Source organism: Mus caroli, unplaced genomic scaffold (genome assembly GCF_978045245.1).
Source record: "Mus caroli unplaced genomic scaffold, Mus_caroli_1 scaffold_8, whole genome shotgun sequence".
NCBI lineage: Eukaryota > Metazoa > Chordata > Mammalia > Rodentia > Muridae > Mus > Mus caroli.
The window spans coordinates 22,348,744-22,375,187 of NW_028227263.1; the positions used below are offsets into that span (position 1 = coordinate 22,348,744).

Genomic DNA, 26,444 nt, shown 5'->3' on the forward strand with positions numbered 1-26,444 from the left:
GTATTCTCTATGCCGCTTCGATGCTAGAATTAGCCAAATCATGACAAAACCTTTGAGAAATAAGTCGTTGGCCTGTTTTCTAATAAGCTACCTGCCTCTGAGATTAAGAGTTGTGCTGCCCACTAACGACGCCAAGAGCCTAAAACATTGTCACAAAGTAGGCACTTACAGGACAGACATTTATGAGCCAGCAGGCTCTGGGACATCTAGCTATGAAGTTTTGCAGCAGTAGGGGAATCTAGGCCCGGTCCTATTAGGTCCCAGATGGCCCGTTGGATCATGCTTAGCCACTCAGACCTCAGCGCCTTGGGTAATTAAGAGATTCCCCAAAATGAAAATAAGCCTTCTCCTGACCATACATTTGAAGAGAGCTAGCCACACATCCTTCCTCAAGAGTGCTGGCTCCAACCAAGGCTCCCAGACAGTAGCAATCTATGCACAGCCAGATCCTGACTGTAATCCTTCCGCCAGTTGTCACAAAGAAGTCCCTCCACCTGCAACCCCAACACACGCGCGCGCACCCCTTCCACTAAAGAAATTACTCCAGCCTCCCGGCAACGTCTGCCTGGCCTGAAGCAGGACGATCGCGTCCTGCTTCACGATCTCTAGAGGAATAGGATCCGACCTCAGCGTGTCCCTCCGCCCCAAATTGCCCTTGCACCCTCATTCCTAAAGTCCCTCGGCGGCAAGTCGCGGTGCTGCGCGCTCTCGCGAGACTCCTCCACGCATGCTTTCCCGCCCCCCTCCTTGCCCGCGAGGAAGCCTCGCACGGACCCGGGTCGCGAGCGGCGCATGCGTGGCCGCGGCTCCCAGCGCTCCCCGCGCTCTGCGCTGGCGGAGCTGACAGGGCAGCGCGCCAGCCGTTCGCCGCCCCCCGCGAGGCCTAGCCTCATCCCGCAGCTTCTTCCCCTCTGGCCGAGGTTCTCGGCATCCTCGTGCGGAGGAACCCCGAGCGCTGCAGGCGCCGCTGCGAGTCCGGACACTCCTGCGCTCGCGCCCCTGGTGGCACCTGCAGCGGCCTGGACCTGGACCAGGACCCCTGGGCCGGCCGCGCCTCGCGGACACACCCCCTCCCGATCGGCGCCTCCGCCCAGCATCAGTCCCCTGGGTCCCCTTCCAGCCTAGCGTCTGGTTCTCTTTCCGACCTTGCACCTTAAAGAACCTCATGGGAGGGGGCGCATCTTGATTGGATAAGAGGCCGGGTTTGCAGACTTTGGGGTGGGTGCACATTCACCCTTTCAAGAGCCTTGTACAAATTTGATTAATCAGCCTGGAGTTCCTTGTCCCGGATAACTGCTGTCTTTTATGTCTCTACGGTCCCATATTTCCAAGGACATTAAGTGGAGGGCACTCGGAAGCTTCTCTGGGCCCTGACTTGGAGCTAGACCTGTTGGCCCCGTTGGATCATGGCTACTGTCATGAACCCTCAGATCGACGTGGAAGTTGAGGAGTGCCTCATAATGAAAGTGGAAAAGGACTCCGCGTGGGTATCGGAGCCCATTCTGGAAAGATCAGGCAGCACTGAATGTGAGTCCTTCCGTAAATGCTTCAGGCAGTTCTGTTATGAGGATGTGACAGGACCCCATGAAGCTTTCAGTAAACTCTGGGAACTCTGCTGTCGGTGGCTGAAGCCAGAAATGCGTTCCAAGGAACAGATCCTCGAGCAGCTGGTAATCGAACAGTTTCTCACCATTCTGCCTGAGAAGATTCAGACCTGGGCGCAGAAGCAATGTCCAGAAAGCGGAGAGGAGGCGGTGGCCCTAGTAGTGCATTTGGAGAAAGAGACCAGAAGACTTCGAAAGCAGGTGAGCGAGGATTTTAAAGTGATGTGGTGGGAAAGGCAGGTGGGCAAGGCTACATTTCTGGAAGAAGAGCTCATTATAGAAATAAACCGGGACTTTTAAAAAGATCCGTAAACCAAATTCCCCTAAAAGCAGATTTGAAATTCATACTAAATGGAGGAGAGAATTTTGGTTGAACTATTATCTTGCAAATTAAACTAAAAGTATGGTTTGTTTGTTCTAATCCTCAGTATAATGTTTCTACCAAAACGATAGAGACCGTATTAAATAGCTAATGCCTCACAGGGTTTGGTGAGAGAGGGAGATCTCATGGAATACTCCAGAATCCTCCCTAACCCTTACCATTCCAGCAGGTGACCTACGAAATACTCTGTGTGCCGTGGTCCTCCGCACTCATCCAGTTTAACGGCCAGATCATCATTTTTCTATGTTGCTTGCTGGTCTGTAGTTATTCTCAGCGCTCTCTTGCTAACGGCGTGAAGTCCGCAGTGTCTGACAGGTTTATAATCTCACCTTGCACAGGGTGTGCTCAGGAGCTGATTTTGTGACTCTTCACGTCACTGGTGTTCTGATTAGTTCTCTGTGCACCTGATGTATAAGAGGACTTTGTAGTAATGACCCCTCAAAAAAATTACACAAAGAGCACTCTCCTTTCCCCATATTCCCGAATGACTGTGAGCCCACTTCAGTCCGTGGAGATCCTGTTCCCGCTCAGTTCTCCTGCCCTTTAACGTCTCTGTTGGGGGATTTCACCCAGGTCTGCAGTTCCTTTCCTCCGCTTTTCTATGTTGATGTTGACTTTGTTTTGCAGGTCAGTAGCCCTCTGCCTTCAGAGACGCAAGCCCCACCTAGAACTGTGTGGGAAGTAGCTGACTTTGAGCCAGAGCAACTGGAGACCCGGCACAGGGTTGTTTCTCTGGAGGAAGCTGGAAGCCTCCACTCAGGACACCAAGAACAGCTGAACCAAAAAAGGGAACATAGGCCATTACCTAAGAATGGTAAGGACTCAGAGTACACCAGGTCAGAGACCCTGTAGTTTATACTGTATCCCTAACACTATGGCTCACTCAGTAGAATCCGAATTTTTTACTACCAAAATAAAATGGGATCATAGAGATGGAAATTATGCAAACTTAGATTGTCCAGGGAAACCTTGACTCTTATTGTTATTTTAAAATGTTCATTCAACGTTCAGTTTGTGTCTTTAGTTATGCCATATGTGTGTATGCTCTTGAAAAACTATTAAGAAATGGAAACGGGGCATTTTTATTCCAAAACTTGACTCATAAGAACAGGCATCCCAGCATGATGTATGAGAGGGATAAATGGTGAGACTTCCAAACAAGAGACAGTGTGGTGTTGTGAATAGGTGTGGTGCCCACAGACCCGTGTGCTTGAATGCTTGGCCCATAGGGAGTGGCACTGTTAGGAGGTGTGGTCTTGCTGGAGGAAGTGTGCCACTGTGGGGGCAGGCTTTGAGGTTTCCTATGCTTATGCTACACTCAGTGTGGCACACAGTCTCCTCACTGCCAGCAGATCAGATATAGAACTCTCTTCTCCAGCATCCTGTCTGCCTGCACGCTGCCATTCTTGGTTCCATGATGATAATGGGCCAAACCTCTGAAACTCTACGCCAGCCCCAATTAAATGTTTTCTTTTATAAGACTTTCCCTGGTCATGGTGTCTCTTCACAACAGTAAAATACTAAGACAACCAGCATTCAGATCTGCCCTCCATATGAATACAGAAAGTCAAATATGAGGGAAAGAGATGTTCTGTCCTTCCCAGTCCAGGTTCCTGTCCATCTCCTGAAGTGCGGCTTCATCCCAGGCCAGAAGCGAGTTGAGGGAGGATCCTATCTGAAGGCTTCATTCACATCGTGTCTTCCCCAAGACTATGATCTTGGGCAAGAAGCCGGGAAACAAGGGTTAATACCTAGAGGTTAAGATCTTAGGCTGGAAGAGGCAAACAGACCTGAGTTCATAACCCAGCTCCCCCATTTTTATTTTCTCCGAAACTGTCAAAATTATTCTTAAACTTCAACTCTGACTCAAAAAATTGGAAATATTCACAATGGCTATACTGCCATTGCTGAATCCAACCCTAAATAAAAGAATGTGTTGTTAATATTAGTGGATTCTGAATTAGCCAGGGCGTTCCTGAGCATCCTAGCTCCCTGTATTGTATGAGTTAGATAGTTCTAAATGACTTTAGCTGATAAACTCAGTGTGACAGCAGATGGGTATTTATAATGTCTTATCCTCACTGGCATCCGTGATAATAAAAAGGTTTTTTAGCTTATTGAAGACTGAGGAACGGAGAGCCGAAATCTGAGGGCTAGATTTCCCAGAAAGATGACTAGCTCTACAGGAATGTGATTCCAGCCATATGCTTTTCAGAGACTATGCTGTTTCCAAGAAAATTATTTGGGAGCTGGTAAGATGGCTCAGCGGGTAAAAATGCTTCCTGCCAAGCCTAATGACATGAGTTCAGTCCCAAGGACCCACGTGGTGGAAAGAGAGAACCTACTCCTGGGAGCTGTCCTCTAGCATCCATACACAAGTCATGGAGCGCACCAGCACTCTCTCTCTCGCGCGCGCACACACACACATTCAAAATACTCAGATAAAATGTAATTTCTAGCCGGGCGTGGCGGCGCACGCCTTTAATCCCAGCACTTGGGAGGCAGAGGCAGGCGGATTTCTGAGTTCGAGGCCAGCCTGGTCTGCAGAGTGAGTTCCAGGACAGCCAGGGCTATACAGAGAAACCCTATCTCGGGGGAAAAAAAAAAAGTAATTTTTAGAAATGAGCTGGGTTTTGTTTGTTTGTTTGTTTGTTTTTGTTTTTATCTCTATAGAAACTAGGTAGCTCAAGCTTCTGAGATCTGCTCACAAGTAAGGTACACTTGTCAGGTTCCCTGGTGAACTCTGAGCAGGAGATAGACCATCAGGACTGCTGTATAAAAAGTTCACTTTCCTCCTGCCCTGAGGGGGCTTTTTTAATGTTGACTGTGCCCATGGCTGTACTGTTGGCTGTGTTGTCAGGACTTAAGTAAGTTCTTGGTTCTGAAACTGTCAGCTTATGTGAGGGATGACAAACTGATGACCTGTGCACCAAATGGGACTTGTTACATTTTACCTACAAAGAATTGTCGTTTGGGATTTGGAGGTTTTGCTCTTTGTACTTGAGATTTTCAATTTGAGATTTTACAGAAGTCCCCGGTTTCTGGTGTCTTACTTAGGGTTTCTATTGCTGTGATAAACACCATGACCAAAAGCACCGCAGAAAGGAGTTGATTTCACGTCCACTTCCACATCAAAGGAAGTCAGGACTGAAATGTTGAGACGGGAGCTGATACAGAGACCATGACAGGATTCTGCTTACCAACTAGCCCTTCATGACTTGCTCAGCCTACTTTTTTATACCATCTCTGCCTACCTACCCAGGAGTAGCACTGTCAACAACTGGCTGGGCCCTCTCAGATCAGTCATCAATCGAGAAAATACCTCACAAGCTTGTCTACAGGCTTGTAGTCTGGTGGAGATGTAGGGGTGCATTTTCTCAATAGAGGCTCCCTCTTCCCAGATGACTAGCTTATGCCAAGTTTACATTAAAACTAGCCAGCCCATCTGGCTTCTCTTGGAAAAGTCAGACATGATGAGTCTCCAAGTACTTCAGTACCACTGAAACATCGTCATAGACTGTGCCCTTCAGTTCCCAGTCCCAACCCTCTCCTTATGCACTTTACCTGCTTGTTCCTGAACCATTTGACTTGTGAGCCCAGCGTTAGGATAAGGTAGACTTGCTCTGAACTCACTGAAAAGCATTTCTATGTGTCGGTTTTAATATCTTCTTATTTCTTAAAAGGAGAAACAGCTGCCGGGTGTGGTGGCACACACCTTTAATCCCAGCACTCAGGAGGTAGTGACAGTTGGCTCCCTGAGTTCCAGGTCAGCCTGGTCTTCAAAGTGAGTTCAGGACAGCCAGGGCTACACAGATCCTTACCCCATGTGTTCTCATTCATTCTCTCTCTCTCTCTCTCTCTCTCTCTCTCTCTCTCTCTCTCTCTCACACACACACACACACACACACTTCAGAATACTATACACAATAATTGTTTCTTCTCTTTTTCTAGCTCACTCTTCTGTCTGGGTTCCTGTCCCTAGTGATGAGTGGAATGCTGTCGATGAGGAAGTGACAACCCAGGTAATGTACTCCCAGGTGAATTGTAATTGTCCTCCCTGCCTGCTCTTCTAGGGAATTCAGTCGGGTATTTCCTGTGCTAGCCTACATTGTTTATACTTCTTCCAAAAGACTTTTCCCTTCATTTCTTTTGCAGAAGATGTTGGACTCAGTCGTCTCAGTAATGGAGCCCCTTGCTGGATCAGCTCTTTCACTGTCTCATCCTAATTCTTTACTGTATCTTCCTCTTGACTTGATACATGATACACACGTGTTTGCTTAACTCAGTTCTTCTTTAGGGCTTTTCTCTGCTTCATCCATGGCTGATCATCCTTCAGAGACCCCTGCAGGTGTCTTGGTAGTCACTGGTTTTAGTGTTGTTACAGGAACCAATAAGAGATGTCCACACAGAGAGAAGCTTTTCCTACAAAAAAAGTGTACAGCAAGTTCCTACGCACAAAGATCTCTACTACGACATCAGGAAGGAAAGTGCAGGGAGCATGGCTTCCCTGGGTAAGCATTATTTCCTTTAAAATAATAGACCAGCAGGTTTCATATATGTTCATTCTTACTGGTGATTAATAGTTGTAAACGTTATTGCTTAAAGCAGCAATTCTCAACCTGTGGGTTGAAACCCCTTTGGCAAACCTGTTAATCTCCAAAAATGTTCTCATTACAATTCCTAAGCACAGTTATGGAGTAGCAACAAAAAGAACTTTTTGGTTGGGGGTCATCAGAACATGAGAAACTGTATTAAATAAAGGGTTGCTGGATTAGGAAGATTGAGAAGCCCTGGCTTAACAGATTCCCACAGATCACACTCAGTGGAGTTACATATCTCTTCCCTTTCCTTTTTCATGTCTCTTTCCAGTAAGAATATCATAACAGTAATTGGAGCTCCAAACAGGAGTTAGATATGAGTGCCATATTTATATTACAGGAAATGTAAACTCACATCCATCAGCTGAATGTCTGTGATATCACCAGGTCTTTGTACAGCTTGTTTCTATTTAATCATAATGACCTCAACACCTAGCATAGAGCTGCCTAACAGGTTTGTTGGATGGGTAGAACTCTTAATAAATAAAAAGCAATTTAAATTCAATAACCTTGGTAGCACATTGTGAATTATTTAAGTAGACAAGTGCACAGGCACACGTGACCACTGGAGTGTCACTCTATAAGCCGATTATCAGAGGCTGTCTCCGTCTGCTTTAACAGGAGCGATAAGTGTGATCCATTCCCGTGGGAGCTTTTATTCAGAAGTCAGACTGGTGTAATATTATAGGCCGAGGCTGGGGAAGCAGCTCAGTCAGTAACTCACTTGCAAGCGTGGAGACACGAGCTTGCCATTTAAAGCCCACAGTTTTAAAAGCCAGGGGTGGTGGCATGTTATAAACCCAAGATGGAGAGGCAGAGGCTGGCAGATCCCAGGAGCTCACTGACCAGTGTAGCCTACCCAACAATGAAACACTTGATCCCCCAACATACAAAAAAGAGGATAAGCTGGAGAGATTGCTCAGTTCGTAAAATGCTTACATGAGAACCTGAATTCAATCCTCAGAACCCATTTCAGAGACAGAGACAGAAAACTGGATATAGTGCTATGTTCTTAAAATCCTGGTCCTGGGAGCAGAGCAGAGACAAGTGGATCCCTAGGGCTCACTGGCAAGCCAGCCCAGCCTACTGGATGACTTACAAGTCAGTGAGAGAACGTCTGTAAAAATACAAAACAAAATGTGCCTGCACATTTAGGCACACAAGTGCAACTCTACACACATACACAAAGCTGGACTGTGGCTGAAGAACACCTGTGGTTATCCTCTGATTCACACATACATACAAGTTATATGTATGTATGCACTGATACCAGTTTATAACCAATGGATATAAAACAAGTATTACAAATACCATAATACTGTATGTATGTCTGGTGAGTAATTTCTGGCCAAATATACATTTACATTTTCAGTTTGGGATAGGCAATGGTGGTGTGCATCTTTAATGCCTGCACTTGGGAGGCAGAGGCAGGCAGATCTCTGAGTTCAAGGCCAGCCTGATTGACAAGAGAGAGAAGAGCAGCCAGGGCTAGCTACACAAAAAAAACCTTGTCTCAAAAAAAAACAATTTAAAAAAAAAATGAGTTTGGGACTGGCAAGAGCGCTCATTGATAATAACACTGGCTTCTCTTGCAGAAGATTTGAGTTTGTTTCCTAGCACCCACATGGTAGCCTCATGTAACTCCAATTCCAGGAGATCCCAGCACCCTCTTCCAGCCTCCAAAGGTACTATACATACATTGTATACACACTCTTTAAGCCAGACTGACTCACATTATTCATTTGATATGTCTTCATCAAAGTTTTTGTTTGAACATCTGTTTCTTCTGACAAATCTTTTCAGACTTACTGTTTATATTATAAATAAAATTTTATGTAATTAAAATGTGCAATTTTATTATTTTATATACGTTTCATAATAATGACCACAATTAACACATCCATCACTCACATCATTAACAGGAAGGACACTTAAAATCTACTCTCAGCCAGCAAGAGGTCTGAAGTACACTATTTTAAGGTACAGACGTCACTAGATTCCCAGAATGTATCCTGCTTAATGCTGAAATACATTCTTTATAGCTGTCCATATTGCCCACCTCAGACCCTTTGGAAACCAATGTTCTGTTCCTCTGTACACTGAGGGGTTTTTTTTTTTTAAAGATTCCACATAAAGCTGAGATGGCATGATGTTTGTCTTTCACCATCGGCTTGTTTCACTTGATAAAATGCTCTCCAGGTCCTAAGTCTTTAAAACATTAGGATTGCCTTCTTGGTATAATTTTTATGTTCCATTTTATAAATTTTTCCATATTATCACATATTCTGTATTTTCATTTTTTTAATTTTATGTGCATGAGTATTTTGCCTAAATGTATGTCTGTGCACACATGTGTGCCTGAAGCTCAGGGAGGCCAGAAGAGAGCATCAGATCCCCTGGAACTATAATTATAAGCAGTTGTGAGCCAACATGTAGGCTCTAGAATCAAACCCAGGTCCTCTGGAAGAGCAGACAGTACTGTTTACCACCGAGCCACTTAAATATTCTTTATTCATCCATTGATAAATATTTGGAGGTTTTTTTTCTATACCTTAGATACTGTAAATGATGTTCCAATAAATGTCAGAGAGCTGGTGCCTCCACAGTGATTTGGTTTTCTTTACAAATATATCTAGAAGTGGGCGAGCTGGGACGCATGGTTGTTGTGGTTTTTAAAGTTTTCAAGTCACCTCCCTACTGTTTTCACAATGGCTAGATGCGTTCCCATTCAGCAGTGCATGGGGTTCACACTCTCTACCTCCTCACCAGTGCCTCTTATCTCTGATGCTAACCACTATAACAGATGTGCGCTAACTCGTGGTTTTGATTTGTTTTCCCTGTAATGGTGTTGAGCCTGTTGGCCATTTGCACATCAGATTCTTTGCCCATTTTTATCAGATTTTTTAGAATAATTGTCTGATCCTTTGTACATTTTTAATTTTAGCTTCTTAAAATATATATGGCTGTAAATTTTTTTGCCTGGACTGTAGGCTGTTACTTTGCTTTGATTATTTTCCTTGTTGTGCTTAAGCTTTTATTGCCTCTACTTTGGTTGTTACATCAAAGGAAAAACCATTTCCAAGATTAGTGTCAATTCCCCTTTCCCTGTGCTTTTTTCTAGGGATTTTATGGTTTCAGGACCCACATTTAGGTCTCACATATATGCATGCATGGGGGTGGTGCAGATGGAAGCCAGCAGTCAGTGTCTGATGTCTTCCTCAATTCTCTTCCATCACATTTTCTGAGACATGATCTCTCACTGAACCGGGAGGTCCTTTTGCTGCAATTGCAAGCACTTGTCACCATGCCTGTCTTTCATGGATGTTGGGGATCAAACTCAAGTCCTTGTGCCAAGCACTTTGCCAACTGAGCATCCTCCCCAGCCCCATGTGTAGGTATTTAATATACTTCAAGCTAATCTTTGTGAGTGGTATAAGCTGATAGTCAGTTTCACTCTTCTGCACATGGACTCACTTTTCCCAGTGCTGTTCATTGGACATACTCTCCTCTTCCCTTGTCAAAGGTTAGTTGACCATATATGAATGGTTTTATTTCAGATTACTATGTCTATATTATGTCTATTCCATTTTCTTTGTTCTATGGCAATACCATTCTGTGTGATTAATACAACTTAATAAAAATTCTTTACTTTTTTAATAGCCCCAGAGGGTGTGTGTGTGTGTGTGTGTGTGTGTGTGTGTACACTGAGACAAGGAAGTATTTGGGGCATATAAATATAAGTAAATGAAACAAATACTGAGTTAGCTGTGGTGGCTCAGGACTTGCATCCTAGCACTTGGAAACTGAAGCAGGTGGATTGTTAAAAGTTTGAAGCCATCATAGTGAGTTCCAGGCTAACCAGGGCTACAATATGATACAGTATCATCCAAAACAAAGGGTCAAAAGTAATGAGACATTTCTTGCCCTTGAGGGCACTTCTGAAAGAACTGGCTAGATGGAAACAGTACATATATGGGACAAGATGATGTCATTTCTAGATTTCCATGCCAAAGAAGTCATTTAAATGACTACAGTGTGCATGGTCCTGGCTGAGGAAAGCTTTGGTGTAAACAAATAATCCAGGAGAACATGTTTAAACAGGAGGCTAGGGTGTGTCGCAATGGCATTGTACCCACTGTGAAATATATTTCTCTTACTGTAGGAGACTCTGTGTCTGCACCTAACAAAATAGCCCAGTTGGAACAAAAAAAGGAACCCTGGAGTGTAGGTCTTCATTCCTCAAACAAGAGGAATAGTGTCCTGCAAAGCAACTACATCAAAGAGAAGTCGGTTCGTGCTGTTCAGATCCCAGCTAGGAATGCAGGGAAAGTGTGGCGAGAGCAGCAACAGTGGGGTTTGGAAGATGAAAAGATTGCAGGTGTGCACTGGAGCTATGAAGAAACCAAGACTTTTCTTGCAATTCTCAAGGAATCTCGCTTTTATGAAACACTCCAGGCTTGTCCCCGAAATAGCCAGGTATATGGTGCTGTGGCTGAATGGTTGCGAGAATGTGGCTTCCTCCGGACACCAGAGCAGTGCCGGACCAAGTTCAAAAGTCTTCAGAAGAGTTATCGAAAAGTGAGAAATGGCCACATGCTAGAACCCTGTGCCTTCTTTGAGGACATGGATGCCTTGTTAAACCCTGCAGCCCACACTTCATCTACTGAGAGGCCAACGGTTGTGACCTCTCTCCCACTAAAGAGAACTGCTATTAGTGCTAAAGAGCAGGTCAGTTTGGTGGAGGAGGAGGAGGAAGGTGCTGAAGACTCCGATGGTGATGAAGTGGGCATTGAGTTTATACGCAAGTCTGAAATCCGTGCTGCCCCTGTCTTATTTCAAAACCTAAGTGGTAAGAATTGTATTGTTCTCCCAACCCCACCCACAGGCTTGGTATGAAGATAGAAGTGTACTCTTGGGGGAAAGCATTACATTAGACTAATCCTAGAGAGGGCTCTCATACTCCAGGCTGCTTTCAAAATGATGCCCCAAAAACTGAAAGGGCACCAGGGTGTTTGCTGCTGTCCCCAGTGTAGCCTGAGTACAACTCTCAGGAGCCTTCAGGCTCTTTTCAGCTTAGAGTGAAGCATGGGTTTAAACATTTGGGAGTCCGGGTAGAGAGATGACTCAGTTGTTAAGAGCCCTGGCTGCTCTTACAGAAGACCCAAGCTCAGTTCCCAGCATCTACATGGGAGTTCATAACCATCTGTCACTCCAGTTCCAGTGATTCCAACACCTTCTGGCCTCTGGGTACGAGGCACACATACTATTCATACATAGCTACAGGCTTTCATATACACATATATAATAAATCATATTCATTATAGTCCTTCATATAGAAGGGAAGTAAGTGGAACATAAGAGTTCTAAGTGTCTACTATTATTTAAGGATTACTAGAATCAGTTGTATTATAATAAGTGAAGGATGCATTATTAGTCCATACAGTATAGCCAATAACAAACAGTATAAAGGAGTAAAGAAAATGAAACTTTTTTCTGCCCAATTTAAAATACAAGAAAGGAGAGTAAACAGAACACAGAACGACAGTCACTTAAAAACAAAAGTAAGAGCCAGGCCTGGTGGCATACAACCGTAAAGCCAAAAATTGGGAAGTAGAAACATCAAGAATTTGAAGGTAACGTGGACTAATAGCAGAACCCCTTCTCTAAATACACAAATACAGAAACAAGATGTCTTAGTTAACTTTTCTGTTACTCTGAAGAGATACCATGACCAAGACAACTTACAGAAAGTGTGTTGGGGCTCACAGTTCCAAAGGGTTAGAATCCATGGCCAACATGGCAGTGGATAAGCAAGCATGAAGCTGGAGCAGTAGCTGAGAGCTTATATCCTTATCAGCAAGTAGAGGGGCAAAAAGAGGGAGGGAGGGAAGACAGGGGAGAGAGGGAAGATGGAGGGGGAGGGGAATTGTGGGCTTCTGAAACCTCAGAACCTTCCCCAGTGACACACCTTCTCCAACAAAGCCATACCTCCTAATCCTTCCCAAACACTTCCACCAACCAAGGACCAAGGATTCAAATATGAGAGCCTGGGGGCCATTTTCACTCAATCCACTACACCTGACTCCTTGGCCCCCCCCACAGGCTTGTTGTAAAATAATAAAATTCATTTAGTCCAACTTTAAAAGTCCCCATAATCTTTCAGTCTCAAGAGTGTTTAAAAGTTCATAGTCTCTTCTGAGAGTCAAGGCAGTTTCTTAGTTGTAACTACCTGTAAATTTTTTTTTAAAAAGCAAATTACATACTTCCAACATAGAATAACACATCTTTAAAGGAGTAATGGGGCATAGTGAGGAAATACTGGACCAAAACAAGACCAAAACCCAGCAGGGCAAACTCCAAATCCTGTAGTTCTGAGTCTGATCTCAGAAACCTTTGATGGCTCTTCTCTTCCAGCATTGCTAACTGTTACACACTTCTCTCAAGCTGATTTCACTTCCTACATGCAGCTCTCCTTGGCAAGCATCCCAAGGCTTGGGTGCCTCCAACATCCTAGCGTCTCCAACACAATCTGGGCTTCACTTTCACAGCCTCACACTGGCCTTTCTGGACAATACAAGAACTACCCTGCCGCATGCCTGTCCCCAGTGGCTTTGCTTAACTGGCAAGGAAGTTCCCACAACCCCTTTACTCCTATATTCTTTATGACGAAAGCCAGAATCCTGTTGCTGAAGTTGCCAAGTACTGCAAGCTTGGAGTGAGTGAAGTCTGGCCCTCTCCTTGATTCGCATTTACATAAGCTCCGATTTGTTGCTTTCATTTGTTGAATAAGCTTTCATTTGTTTTAGAAGCAGAAGACTCCTTGGCATTTCCTTTTTATAAGTTGGAAACTTATGCTATCCTGAAGACACTACTCTATTTCATTTCACATCAGACACCGGTCTTTAAAGTTCTCATCTCTTTGAACACAAGATTTTTCTTCAGCTTTCAATTTCCTGGTGCTCTTTTTCTCCTCAAATAGTACAACTTATATTTCTTTCTGCCTGCTTGTCCTTTTTCATCATAGTCCCACATTAAGAGCAATCACTAATAAGCACATGATACACTCAGCATTAGTCTGTCCTGAAATCTCCTCTGGCAGCAAACTGTCCAAAATGTGAAGTTCGCCTCAGACAGATTCTTAGGACACGGTCAAAAAGCAGACACATTCCTTACCAAAATATCACCAGAATGCTTTCTACCCAATGGTCTCTAGCTAATAATTGTTCCCCTGGGAAACCTCTTGAGCTAAGCCTCCACAGTATGCATAGCTCTCAACACTATTGTTCTCCATGTTCCTCCTCAATTGCCCATTAAGCCCCACTGAGAGCATTCAATCACTTCCCTATCCAAAGAGTTCCACATTCCTCCAAAGAACCATCATGGTCAGGCCTGTCACATCAGTACCTATTTCTGGTACTAACTTTTGTCTTAATACCACCAACTGGGAAACAGGCATTCAATGTATGAGCCTGTGGGGACCAATCTCATTCAAACCACCACACGAGAGTAAGATAGTAGAGATAAATCTAAATATATCACTAATTACAAATTTACTAAACCAAGATTAACATACTTTTATAAAAAAGACTGCATATTCCTCATCATAGGAGATGCACCCCAGATAAAAGACCGGCATTAAAATGCAGAGACTAGGCCTGGTGCTGCAAACCTGTAAACCCAGCCCTCGGGACCTAGCAAGAGGACTGTGAGATTGAGACAAGCTTGACTGCACAGCAAGATCTTACCAAAAACTAGAATAGATACTCTATGCAAATCTGTTGAATATTTGGGAACCAAGACATACCAAATTAAATAGCCAATTAATAACTATGTGACCATAGAAGCATCATATAACTACATTGGGCTTAATTTTCTCATGTGAAATACATGATTAAGAATTCACAGGGTTAGCTGGGCAATGGCGGCACATGCCTTTAATCCTGAGGCAGAGGCTGGTGGAGCTATGTGAGTTCAAGGCCAGCCTGGTGTACAGCATGAACTCCAGGACAGAGCTACACAGAGAAACCCTGCCTCAAAAAAAAATATATATATATATATTTCTTTTTTTTAAATATATATATATATATATATATATATATATCAAACCCATAGTTACTTGGACATAGCTCTCAGTCTCAAGGAAAACTGGTAAAAATAAGTAATAAGAACTTTCAGTCTGTTCTTTTGGGGTTGTAGTCCATTTGTCTGAACTACTTGGGAAAGACACTTGTAGGTAGCTAAGTACTTTAGTTAGTTTCCATAGCAGTGGCAGTATGGGAGACTACATGGACTCTTCCAAGTCAACCCTTTTGGAATTGGAATTTTGGGTGATTATTTAAACTTGGCGTTTGTGCAGGTTGAATCTTTGTAGCCAGAAACAGAACATCTTATTTTTTCAAGTTATTTTAATGTGTTTAAATAAATAATTGTAGATTTTTAACATAGATTTTTCTGCTTTTTACAAAGCTTGTTTCTGGATATTCCTTAGTTCCTGTTGCTATCATGAATAGAACTTTTACTCATAATTTTCTTTATCCCTGAGAAGTTTGTAAATGTATACAATGAAATATTATCATATGCACTCACCAATTACCTCCAACTCCCCGAAACAAGTCCCCATCCCAACTTCATGTGTTTCTTATCTATTTGTTTGTTTACTAACCCACTAAATACAATTAGTGCTGCCCATATGGGTATGGGTATGGGACCATCCCCTGAAACATAGGCGATCTACCAGTAGGAACTTCCTCAGAAAGAACAATTCTCTCTCTTCCAAAAGCTCTCAAGTGCTAGGGACTTGAGAGCACGCACACACACATGCTCACACACACACCTATGCTAGACTTTTGACTGACTGTGTAGGTCTTCTTCTACAAATAGCCATCCCTGCTGTGAGTTCATGAGTGCAGTAGCCTGTCATGTCCAGAAGACTGTGTTCCACAGTCCTATTCCCTGAATAAGACTTGTATTCTATTACACTATAGAATGTGTGTAATAGAAAAGTTCCAGGCTGCTTTTTTTATATTTTCAAACTTTATCCTTGAATGGCAGGTGTGCACTGGGGCTATGAAGAAACCAAGACTTTTCTTGATATCCTTCAAGAGACCCGATTTTATGAAGCACTTCAAGCCTGTCACCGGAAGAGCAAATTGTATGGAGTCGTGGCTGAACAACTTCGAGAATGTGGCTTTCTCCGGACACCAGAGCAATGCCGAACCAAGTTCAAAAGCCTTCAGAAGAGTTACCGAAAAGTGAAGAATGGCCATGTACTGGAATCCTGTGCATTTTACAAGGAGATGGATGCCCTGGTTAACTGCCGTCCATCCTCCCTTTCCACCAACGCCTCAGAAGAAGTCCCATCCCTCTCAAGGCAGGAAAGGGGACATATTGAGGTTGAACCCCAAGAGCCTACAACCTGGGAACCTGTGGAGACCTCACAGGAAGCAGTGTTAGAAGATTCTGGCAGCGAGAGACTGAGTGAGGAGGAAATAATAGAAGAGCCAGAACTTGAAGGACCTTCAGGCCTGCTGCAAAGCCCAGCTGGTAAGGATCACGGGGATTCTGGTCAAGGGGAGGAGAAAGTGGGACTGCCTGAAAATCAGGACACCTGGCCCACAGCTCATGTACATTTATTCATTCAGAAGATATTTGAGTGCTGTTTGCTGTTAGAGGAAGAGGGAAATGGAACTAAGTAAAATGGTCCCTGTTGTCATGGTACTTCCCTGTCAGGTACCATGCTTGAGGCTCAGCTGCTCACATTCTGTTGGTTCAGACTCTGGGACTTTAGCCTTGGTGGGTCAGACAGTGTTTTGTTTCTGGAAAAACTATAGAGAAGAATGTGAGATTCTACATCGAAAAAATACTTGAAGGAGGAGGGTGGTCAGTAAGGTCCAATGAGAAACATCTGGCTGCTGTGTGTGTGGTGTGTGAGAAAAAGGAAGGCAGGGACCAGGTGGGAGGCTTTACTCTGCTCCTGGGCTTCAGCAGCTTGCCCACCACTGTCCACTGAGTTGCTTGTTGGCAGCTAAACTACTAGCTTAAGCATAGACATACCTAAAACCCACAGGTGTCCTGTAAAGACCATTTTAATGCCTCCTTACTCAGCATTTATACCCAGGTAGGAGACATGGCTTGCTGAGTAGACTGTCACCTCTACCTGCCAACTTCCACTGCCATAGCCCCTGTTCTAGTCCTTCTGTCCTTCTCTGTTCCTTGCCTAAACTGTAAAAGTCTGAAAACCAAAATTTTTCACCCGTACTTTTTTTTAGAGAAAGAGGCCAGAAACTGTTGCCCAGGCTGGCCTTGAACTGGTGATCCTCCTGCCTATCCTACTTGAGCGCTGGGATTGCAGGCATGTGCCATCCTGCCCAGCTTCTCACCTGGGTTTTGTTAAGCAGCACTTACTCTATGCTCATCCTATCCTTCAAGGCCTATATGCTACTGTTTTCTTTCTCTAGGCTACTTGGAAATAAAACTCCGTGCTGTGTTCTACACGCACCTTAAGTTCTCTCATATCTAAGCCATGGCTCATGATGCCTGCCAAATTCCACACCTTGAACAAATTTGGCTCTACACATCTGTGGGCATTTTGCCTTCATGTATGTCTGTGTAAGGTGTATATGTCTGGTGCCCACGGAGGCTAGAAGAGGGTTTTAGTTCCCTGGAACTGAGTTATAGATAGTTGAAAGCCATAAACCCAAGTCCTCTGGAAAAGCAACCCATTCTTTAACTATTGAGCCGTCTTTCTGATCCCAGCTTCCTTTTAATAACTATAAAAAGAGTCCCTGTGAATATTTTTAGGTTACCTCCAGAACGTAATCAAATTATCAGTTACTGTCAGAATCAACTTAATAGACTGTGACTTCCTCTGAATCCCAGAACAATGTTGGATCCAATGGGAAAACCTCTTTTCCTGCATCCTCACCAACATGTGCCGTCACCTGAATTTTTTATCTTAGCCATTCTGATTGGTGTAAGGTGAGATCTCAGGGTCATTTTGATTTTCATTTCCCTGATCACTAAGAACATTACTTTAAATGCTTCTCAGCCATTCAAGATTTGTCTGTTGTGAATTCTCTGTTTAGTTCTATGCCCCATTTTTTGATTGAGTTGTTTGGGGGTTTTTTTGAGGTTAACTTCTTGAGTTCTTTATATATTTTGGATATTAGCCCTTTATCAAATGTGGGATTAGTGAAGGCTTTTTCCCTATCTGAAGGTTGCCAATTTGCCCTATTGACTGTGTCCATTGCTGTACAGAAGCCTTTCAGTTTCATGAGGTCCCATTTATCAATTTTTGATCTTAGAGCCTGAGCCGTTGGAGTTCTGTTTAGGAAATTGCCTCCCCATGCCAATGAGTTTGAGGCTCTTTCCCACTTTCTCTTCTATTAGATTCAGTGTGTCTAGTTTTATGTTGAGGTCCTTGATCCACTTGAACTTGAGCTTTGTGCAAGGTGAAGAATATGGATCTATTTTCATTTTTCTGTGTACAGACTGCTAGTTAGACCAGCACCATTTATTGAAGATGCTTTCTTTTTTCCACTGTATATTTTTGGGTTTTTGTCAAGATCAAGTGTCTGTAAGTGTGTGGTTTTTATTTCTGGGTCTTCAGTTCTGTTCCATTGATTAACCTGTCTGTCTCTGTACCAATACCATGCAGTTTTTATCACTATTGTTTCGTAGTGTAGCTTGAGGTCAGGGATGGTGATTCCCCCAGAAGATCTTTTATTGTTAAGAATTGTTTTCTCTATTCTGGGTTATTTGTTTTTCCAGATGAATTTGAAACTTCATTAATCATAAATAGATCATTGTTAAAGGTAAGTAGGTAGTTCATGGAAGTTCTTTTTTTTTACAATTTTTATTAGATATTTTCTTCATTTACATTTCAAATGCTAACCCCAAAGTCCCCTATAACCTCCCCCCTGCCCTGCTCCCCTATCCACCCACTCTCACTTCTTGGCCCTGGCATTCCCCTGTACTGGGGCATATAAAGTGTGCAAGATGAAGGGGCCTCTCTTCCCATTGATGGCCAACAAGGCCATCTTCTGCTACATATGCAGCTAGAAACACAAGCTCTGGGGATACTGGTTAGTTCATATTGTTGTTCCACCAATAGGGTTTCAGATCCCTTCAGCTCCTTGGGTACTTTCTCTAGCTCCTCCATTGAGTGCCCAGTGGTCCATCCAATAGATGACTATGGGCATCCACTTCTGTATTTGCCAGGCACATAGCCTCACAAGAGAGAGTTATATTAGGGTACGGTCAACAAAGTCTTTCTAGCATATGCAATAGTGTCTGGGTTTGATGGTTGTATATGGGATGGATCCCCGGATGGGGCAGTCTCTGGATGGTCTTTCCTTCCATCTTAGAAACTTTGTCTCTGCTGTAACTCCTTCCATAGGTATTTTGTTCCCCATTCTAGGAAGGAGTGAAGTAACTACACTTTGGTCTTCCTTCTTCTTGATTTTCATGTGTTTTGCAAATTGTATCTTGGATAGTCTAAGTTTCTGGGCTAATAACCACTTATCAGTGAGTGCATACCATGTGTGTTCTTTTCTGATTGGGTTACTTCACTCAGGATGATATCCTCCAGATGCATCCATTTGCCTAAGAATTTCACGAATTCATTGTTTTTAACTGCTGAGTAGTACTCCATTGTGTAAATGTACCACATTTTCTGTATCCATTCCTCTGTTGAGGGACATCTGGGTTCTTTCCAACTTCTGGCTATTATAAATAAGGCTGCTATGGACATAGTGGAATGTGTGTCCTTATTACAAGTTGGAACACCTTCTGGGTATATGCTCAGGAGAGGAATTGCTGGGTCTTCTGTTAGTACTATGTCCAATTTTCTGAGGAACCTCCAGACTGATTTCCAGAGTGGTTGCACCAACTTGCAATCCCACCAACAATGAAAGAGTGTCCCTCTTTCTCCACATCCTCGCCAGCATCTATGGAAGTTCTTTATACATATTACACTGTTTATTCTTCTCTGTGTATGAATTTCACATAATTAAAAATTGACATCAAAAACAGAATTAACAAGTGACCAGAATGTTGCCAGAACCATACTAGGTCATTCCAAAGTTTCTGCTCCATGGGGCATACGTCATTCATACTTCCCATAAAACTCCACAGAGAAGCTGAATCCAAGATGCACCTTACAGTGAATGGGGTGTAATGAAAGAGCAAAAAAATTCCAGCTTTCGAAACAGTAAAACAGAATGTTTGTATTATTGTTGTCCATGAGGTGCCAAAAAAAAAAAAAAAAAAAAAAAAAAAAAGCTACAGATGGTGTGAGAGAAACAGTACTCTAAAGTAGAACCTGACTAGCTGTGGACAGTTGAGAAGTATGAGGAATTTAAAATTGTCTATTAGTTGTCTATTAAATGAGGTATAGTACAATATTTAGAATAATGTAAAGAATAGAAACAGAATGAGCTACTTCAAGGAGATAAACCTAGTTATTGTTAAGTTAATCAGGATACAAATAGAGACTAGTATCTTGATATACAATTCAGTTCAAAAAACACAATTTGAGGCCTTTTTATAGAAGTGAAAGATGGTAAAGCATGGTGGCTCAGTCAAGTCACAGTGTGTGGCCATGAACATTAGAGGATCATAAGCATTGTGGGCCTGGTTAATTGTTTTGTTAATATTGGAATTTTGTGAAATTCTATTGTCTTTTCCTTTTCCAGATTTTGAAATTGGAACTATTATTAAGGAAGACCCAACACAGGTAATGTTTAAGGACACAGAGCCCCATAGGGTATTAATGGAAAAACCTAAAAGACTTGTTTCCCAGAATACTAACCCCAGTAAGTACTGTAAAAGGGAGTACTTCTCAGGAAGACACTGTGAAAACCTTCAAGGACTTAGACAGGGAAAGCTGATGTCTCAACCTAGAGATACAGGGAAGGCTGTGGTGCATCAGAGGCCTTGTGTGGGGAGGAGGCCATACAGACTTCTCAAATATGGGGAAAACTTTGGAAGGAGTGCCCGTCTTGTGTGCAGGATGACCCACCAGAAGGAGAATCCTTATAAGTGTGGTGTCTGTGGGAAGTGCTTTGGTAGGAGCAGGAGCCTTATCAGACACCAAAGAATCCATACTGGGGAAAAGCCTTTCAAATGTCCTGACTGTGGGAAAAGCTTTAATGACTCCTCAAATTTTGGAGCCCACCAGAGAGTCCATACTGGAGAGAAGCCGTACAGATGCAGGGAGTGTGGGAAATGCTTCAGCCAGAGCTCAAGTCTTATCATCCATCAGAGAACCCACACTGGTGAGAAGCCCTATCAGTGTGAAGAGTGTGGGAAAAGCTTCACCAACAGTTCTCACTTCAGTGCCCACCGCAGAATCCATACTGTAGAGAATCCCTACAAATGTGGGGACTGTGAGAAGAGCTTCAATAACTGTGCAAGGTTCCGAGAACACCGGCGAATCCACAATGGAGAGAAGCCCTACACATGTGCCCAGTGTGGCAAACATTTCAATAAGAGCTCTTTCCTCACTAAACACCGGGAAGTCCACATGAGAGAAAAGCTGCTGCCATACTCCCCCTCTGTGTACTCCCCAGAGAACCTAGTGAAAGGCAAGAGTGCCGAGCTCAGGAAGACCTTTTGACAGTGAGCTTGCCTTTCCACTCACCCTGTTAGCCATCTGATCCTAGTTCTGCTCTTAGAAGCAATCTTCTTAGCTATACATCACAGTTCCCAAGACAGGCCTGAGAATCGAAGTAAACTAAACCTCTCATCTGTTCTCACCTCATAGTCTGACATGCTCAGTCTGCCTCTCTCCTATGAGTCTTGGCAGTTTCAATAAATGAGATGATAAGATTTTTTAAATTCAAAATAAAATTCTCACTAGAATGTTGAGGCTAATGCTATTGTCCAGCAAATTTCAAAACTCTTGCACATGGATGAATCCATATATTTTCAAATATATGAATGATGTAAGGTTTTTATGGTGTTATCCATCACCCTTATGAGACCTTGGCAGCAGCTTGACAATGGATTTTCATATCTGGGTAGAACTTTTAAGAATTTGGTAAGAACTGTATCAGATCCATCTTGGTTTTGAGGGTACAAAAGGAGAGTGGAGGTTTATAGCTTCCTTCAGAAGTCTGTATCAAGAAGTTGATCCAAATAGCTAGGGTCTAATTTCCTGTGTTGTTACAGAAATCATGTTGCTAATACCTTGTCCTCCACCAAGATAAGCAACTGCTCACCCTTCATCTCCCTTTTTGTTCCTCAAGACTTAACTCCAGTGGCTGCTGCTTCTCCAGTGACACATGATCCTTGTATTATTTATCACAAGTCTATACTTACCTCTTAATTGTTCTGGGTGCTCTTGTCTGACTCTTCTGGGCTGCCTGACCCACTCAGATGGGAGAGGATGCACAGTAGTGCTGTCTCATTAAGAGACAATCAGATTCCAACTCTACTTCTACCCCATCATTTCTCTGACTCTTAACTTAGAGCAAGACCTATGGTATGTAGGTATATTTCAAATTGCCTAGCTCTGCATTTCAATGTAATATAATAGTGTTTCTAAAAGTTTAAGGCTATAAGGAAGAAGATAAGACCTGTGAAGTATTTAACTGACTCTTTAGGCCTGTTTTAGATCAAAGCGCTACCTCAGTCCAGACTACACTTCCAGGGTTGACTGTTACACTATTAGTCTCTGGTTCTGAAGTTTAGTTCCTGTTTGTGAGATCATAAACCTGACTGTAAAGTCCTAAATAATAACACCACTCTATAGTTCACTCAGTGAAAGTGAAATTACTTACAAACTTCCACTCTACCACCTTATTTTCCCCATTGTCCTGTTCTGAAAAAGAAAAAAAAAAAAACTTTAACCAGGTATAATCTGTCAGAAAGTTTCTGGTGGGAAATAATCAACTCGTATAGAATTACACCTGAAATTCAGAAATTTGATCTTCCCAAAACAGTTACTTGAAGTAGAGGCCTGTGGTGTTCATACCTTTAGTACATAGGTAGCCCCATGTAGCTCTGCTTTGGGGAGGGAGAAGTCCCAATAGTGGAAGGAGAGCCATAGTCAGGTGTTTCTAGGTTCTCCTGTCAGATGCTCTCATTTGAAAACATCTAGAGATGATATTTTTTATGTGAATATGTTTGAATCTTTTGAGACCTATTCAGCAAAGTATCAAAGAGGGTAGACATTGTATAAAGAAAAGTGCTTTATGGTGCCAACATAGGATAGCCTGTTGGAAGGCAAGTGACTCAGGTAAATGCTGATAACTGTTTGTGATGTGTGTTTGTTGGAAATGTTATAATTGTTGACAACTATAACAGTAGCTAATTTCCTGTGTATTGTCTGAAATAGAGACTCCTAATGGTACATGTTGGTATTGTGCCTAGAGCAGTAAGATTGTGTGATGCCAGTGGACTTGTGCTTATAATTATGTAGATGTTCTGGAATTCCAGCTCTAGAAAAGATGCACATTAGTCTAAATTGCCACTTAGTAACATGTACACAGGATCAATACTTATATGGAAGCATGATTCAGAACTGTTATGTATAAGACCATGGTTTGTTTGTTTTTTCTTAATTTTATTTAATCTTTTTTTTACACTTGAAATTTTATCCCCTTCCTGGTCCACCCACTGACTGTTCCACATCCCATACCTCCTCACCCCACCCCCATCTCCACAAGGATGTCCCCACCCCACTCCTACCCCCAACTCCACCAGACCTCCCCACTCCCCAGGACATCAAGTCTCTTGAGAGTTAGGTGCATCTTCTATGACAGAACTCAGACCCAGCATTCCTCTCTTGTATATGTGTTAGGGGCCTCATATCAGCTGGTATATGCTGCCTGGTTGGTGATCCAGTGTCTGAGAGATATCAGGGGTCCAGGTTAGTTGAGACCGATGGTCCTTCTACAGGGTCACCTTCCTCCTCAGCTTCTGCCAGCTTTTCCCTAATTCAACTATAGGAGTCAGCAGCTTCTGTCCATTGGTTGGGTGTAAATATTTATATCTGACTCTTTCAGCTGCTTGTTGGGTCTTTTGGAGGACAGTCATGACAGGTGCCTTTTGTGAGCATTCCATAGCCTCAGTAATAGTGTCAGGCCTTGGAGCCTACCCTGAGCTGGATCCCACTTTGGGCTGTCGCTGGACCTCCTTTTCCTCAGACTCTTCTCCATATTTGTCCCTGTAGTTTTCTCAGACAGGAACAATTATGAGTCAGAGTTTTTGACTGTGGGATGGCAACCCCATCCCTCCACTTGATGCCCTGCCTTTCTGCTGGAGGCGGGTTCTACAAGCTCCCTCTTCCCACTGTAGGGCATTCCCTCTAAGGTCCCTCTGTTTGAGTCCGGATTGTTTCTCACCCCCCAGGTCTCTGGTACATTCTGGAGGTTCCCCCACCTCCTACCTTCTGAGGTGACCTGTTTCCATTCTTCCTGCTGGCCCTCAGGGCTTCAGTCCTGCCCGCCCCCCAATATCTGATCATGTTACCCTCTTCCCCTCCCTGTCTGCTTTCCCACCCATGTCCCTCCCTCCCTCCCTGCCTGCTCCTGTGATTGCTTTTTTTTCTCCCTTCCAAGAGGGATTGAGGTGATAAGACCATGTTTTAACCACAAAGAGAAATTAAAAAATGATGGGGGTCATGGCTACACTCCACCAAGTAAGTGTTACAGAAGATAATCTAGTTAACTCCACGGTGATGTGGAAGGTCAATCACCCCATCTAGAGGAGTTGCGATCACATCCTGAAGACCTTCTGTAAATTGCAAATAGAAAACCGGTTTGGACACCACTTTTTGACTCACTTTCCCAGCAACAAAAAAAGATCCAGGGCCTGTTCTGTCTCTACCACAACCACGTGACTGTCTCCTGTGTCTAAGAAACCGTGGGAGTGAGGTTTGGGTTCTCATACCTAGAGACCTAATTGTAAACAATCTGTTGGTATGCGTATTAATCTAGTGGGCCTTATCTCGGTTCCTAAGCAACAGATCTTCTACATCTTAAACCAAGATGCTTGTTTCATGGTTCTCTTGTCCGCTGATGTGTGAGAGTTAGAATAATGCACTGAGTAATAAATCTTTACCACATCTCTGTAGTAATCAATAGATCTCAATACCAAGGACTTCAAGGAGGAAAAGGGGGTTTTTTAAAGAAAAAAAATCTTACACTGTGATTTTTATAACTTGCTGCTTCTCTCTTGTTCTGGCTGCTGAAAAGCTCAATTTCAGCCAACTGTCTACACCTGTTTATTTTACTCCATCATATTTCTTTGGAGATTGCCTCAAGTCCTGTTTTTGAGCAATGGTATGTGTGTAAACAGATTCTTTATTTTCTGGCATTCTGTCAAAAAAATTTAGAAGCTGTTTGGATTTTCTGCCTAGGCTTTCATTGATTCCTACAAATACCTCACTAATTTTTACTGATGACTTTGTTACATATTCAACCTAATTCATTCATCTGAAAAGAAACATGTTTTTGTAAAGAAGAAAACTCACACATTAAACAGGTCAGGGCATCCTGCCACTGAGGAATGTGCATTAGACCAGAAGCCAGAAGAACCACTTCCTGGATATAACCTGGTAAGTCAGAACCTCTCTGAGTAGTTAAGCCAAGGTTGCAGGAGTTCATGCTCACAAAGCCATGGAGAAACAGTAAGGCCAGACTCAGACCCTGGCTGTCCACTGAATGCCACCTCTGGCCCACATTGAGTCCATCTCATACCTTAGAAAGATGACAGCAGTGTCACCCCAGCTTGCTCAGAAAGGTGAAAGGACAAGCCACTTCTGTTCAGTAGCAGGAAAGCCCGCCCTCCTCCCCATCACTCTGAGAGCCAAAGCTGGGTAGGTACAGTGAATAAAGGATTTTGTGAGTTCTGGTGCTCAGTGACAGACAAGATTCATGGATTAGGAAACCCCCAGTGGAGGGAGCAGCTGAGTGGTTTGTGTGATCCAAGCCTCTACCTCCACTCGAATGCACTTCAAGTGTAAATGGACATTTGTCTTCATTTTGTATTACTGTTCATCTAGATGTCCTCTTGAAAGCTTGTGTGTGAAATGTCTACAATAAATGGCTTCCTTTGGTTTGCTATAATTTGAAGGATGTCTTTATTTAGAAAAGCAAACATGTAAACAGTTCAAGGCCAATCCTTGTAACTAGTTAAAAGAACTTGAGTTTCATACCAGTTCAGAGCTGCCCTGCATAGCCAGCAGAAGGGGACATGTGTATCCACAGCAGTCCCTGTACAGCAGTCCTCTGAAATGCCAGTACCATTACCCCAAATAATGGTTTGCTTTACTTTCGGGGTAAAATTAATTTTAGACATACATACTATTTGGGGTTTTGATAAGACTTGCAAGCCAGCCTAACTGGAAGAAATTCTAGCTGTTACCCTCACACTACAGTTGTAGAAAATGAAGATTTTATTCTCTTAGGGTCTCCTGCTGGGCCTGAGGAGTAGATTAACACAAAAACAAACAGCAGGAGCTGAGCATACAGAGCCTTATGTGTATGTAGGAGGGTCTTCCAGATAAAGGCCCAAAAATGTAAACCCTGAGTCCTTGTCTACCAAGCAGAAAAAACAAATGACTATGGAACATCTCTAGGATGGAAAAGCTAAAAGGAGACACATGGTTTTAACAAGATCTGTATAAAATTCTCTCAACCCCACTTCCCCACCTCTCATCCTAAGAATGTTTCTTCTTGGTAAGGGGAAATGTATTTTACATAGGTACCCGCTGCTTCTAGAAGAAGAATCAAAACACCACCTCTTGCATAGGCTATTTTCCAAGTGCTTTTAACCCAAAATATCTATACCAAAAAGGACGCCTTGCTTAGAGGTGGCAGATTCCATCATCCTTCACAGTATTGCACTTTTTTG

General features: G+C 43.1%; 1 protein-coding gene across 1 annotated transcript; it reads left to right on the forward strand.

Moving 5' to 3' along the window:
- The first annotated feature begins 774 nt into the window (after positions 1-774).
- On the forward strand, positions 775-25,620 carry Zkscan2 (zinc finger with KRAB and SCAN domains 2). Its single transcript, XM_021167942.2, has 7 exons — positions 775-1,805; positions 2,614-2,800; positions 5,938-6,008; positions 6,371-6,497; positions 10,747-11,433; positions 15,636-16,127; positions 20,279-25,620. The coding sequence occupies exons 1-7, from the start codon at positions 1,407-1,409 to the stop codon at positions 21,199-21,201; spliced, it is 2,886 nt and encodes a 961-aa protein (XP_021023601.1). The 5' UTR covers positions 775-1,406; the 3' UTR covers positions 21,202-25,620.
- Positions 25,621-26,444: the final 824 nt, after the last annotated feature.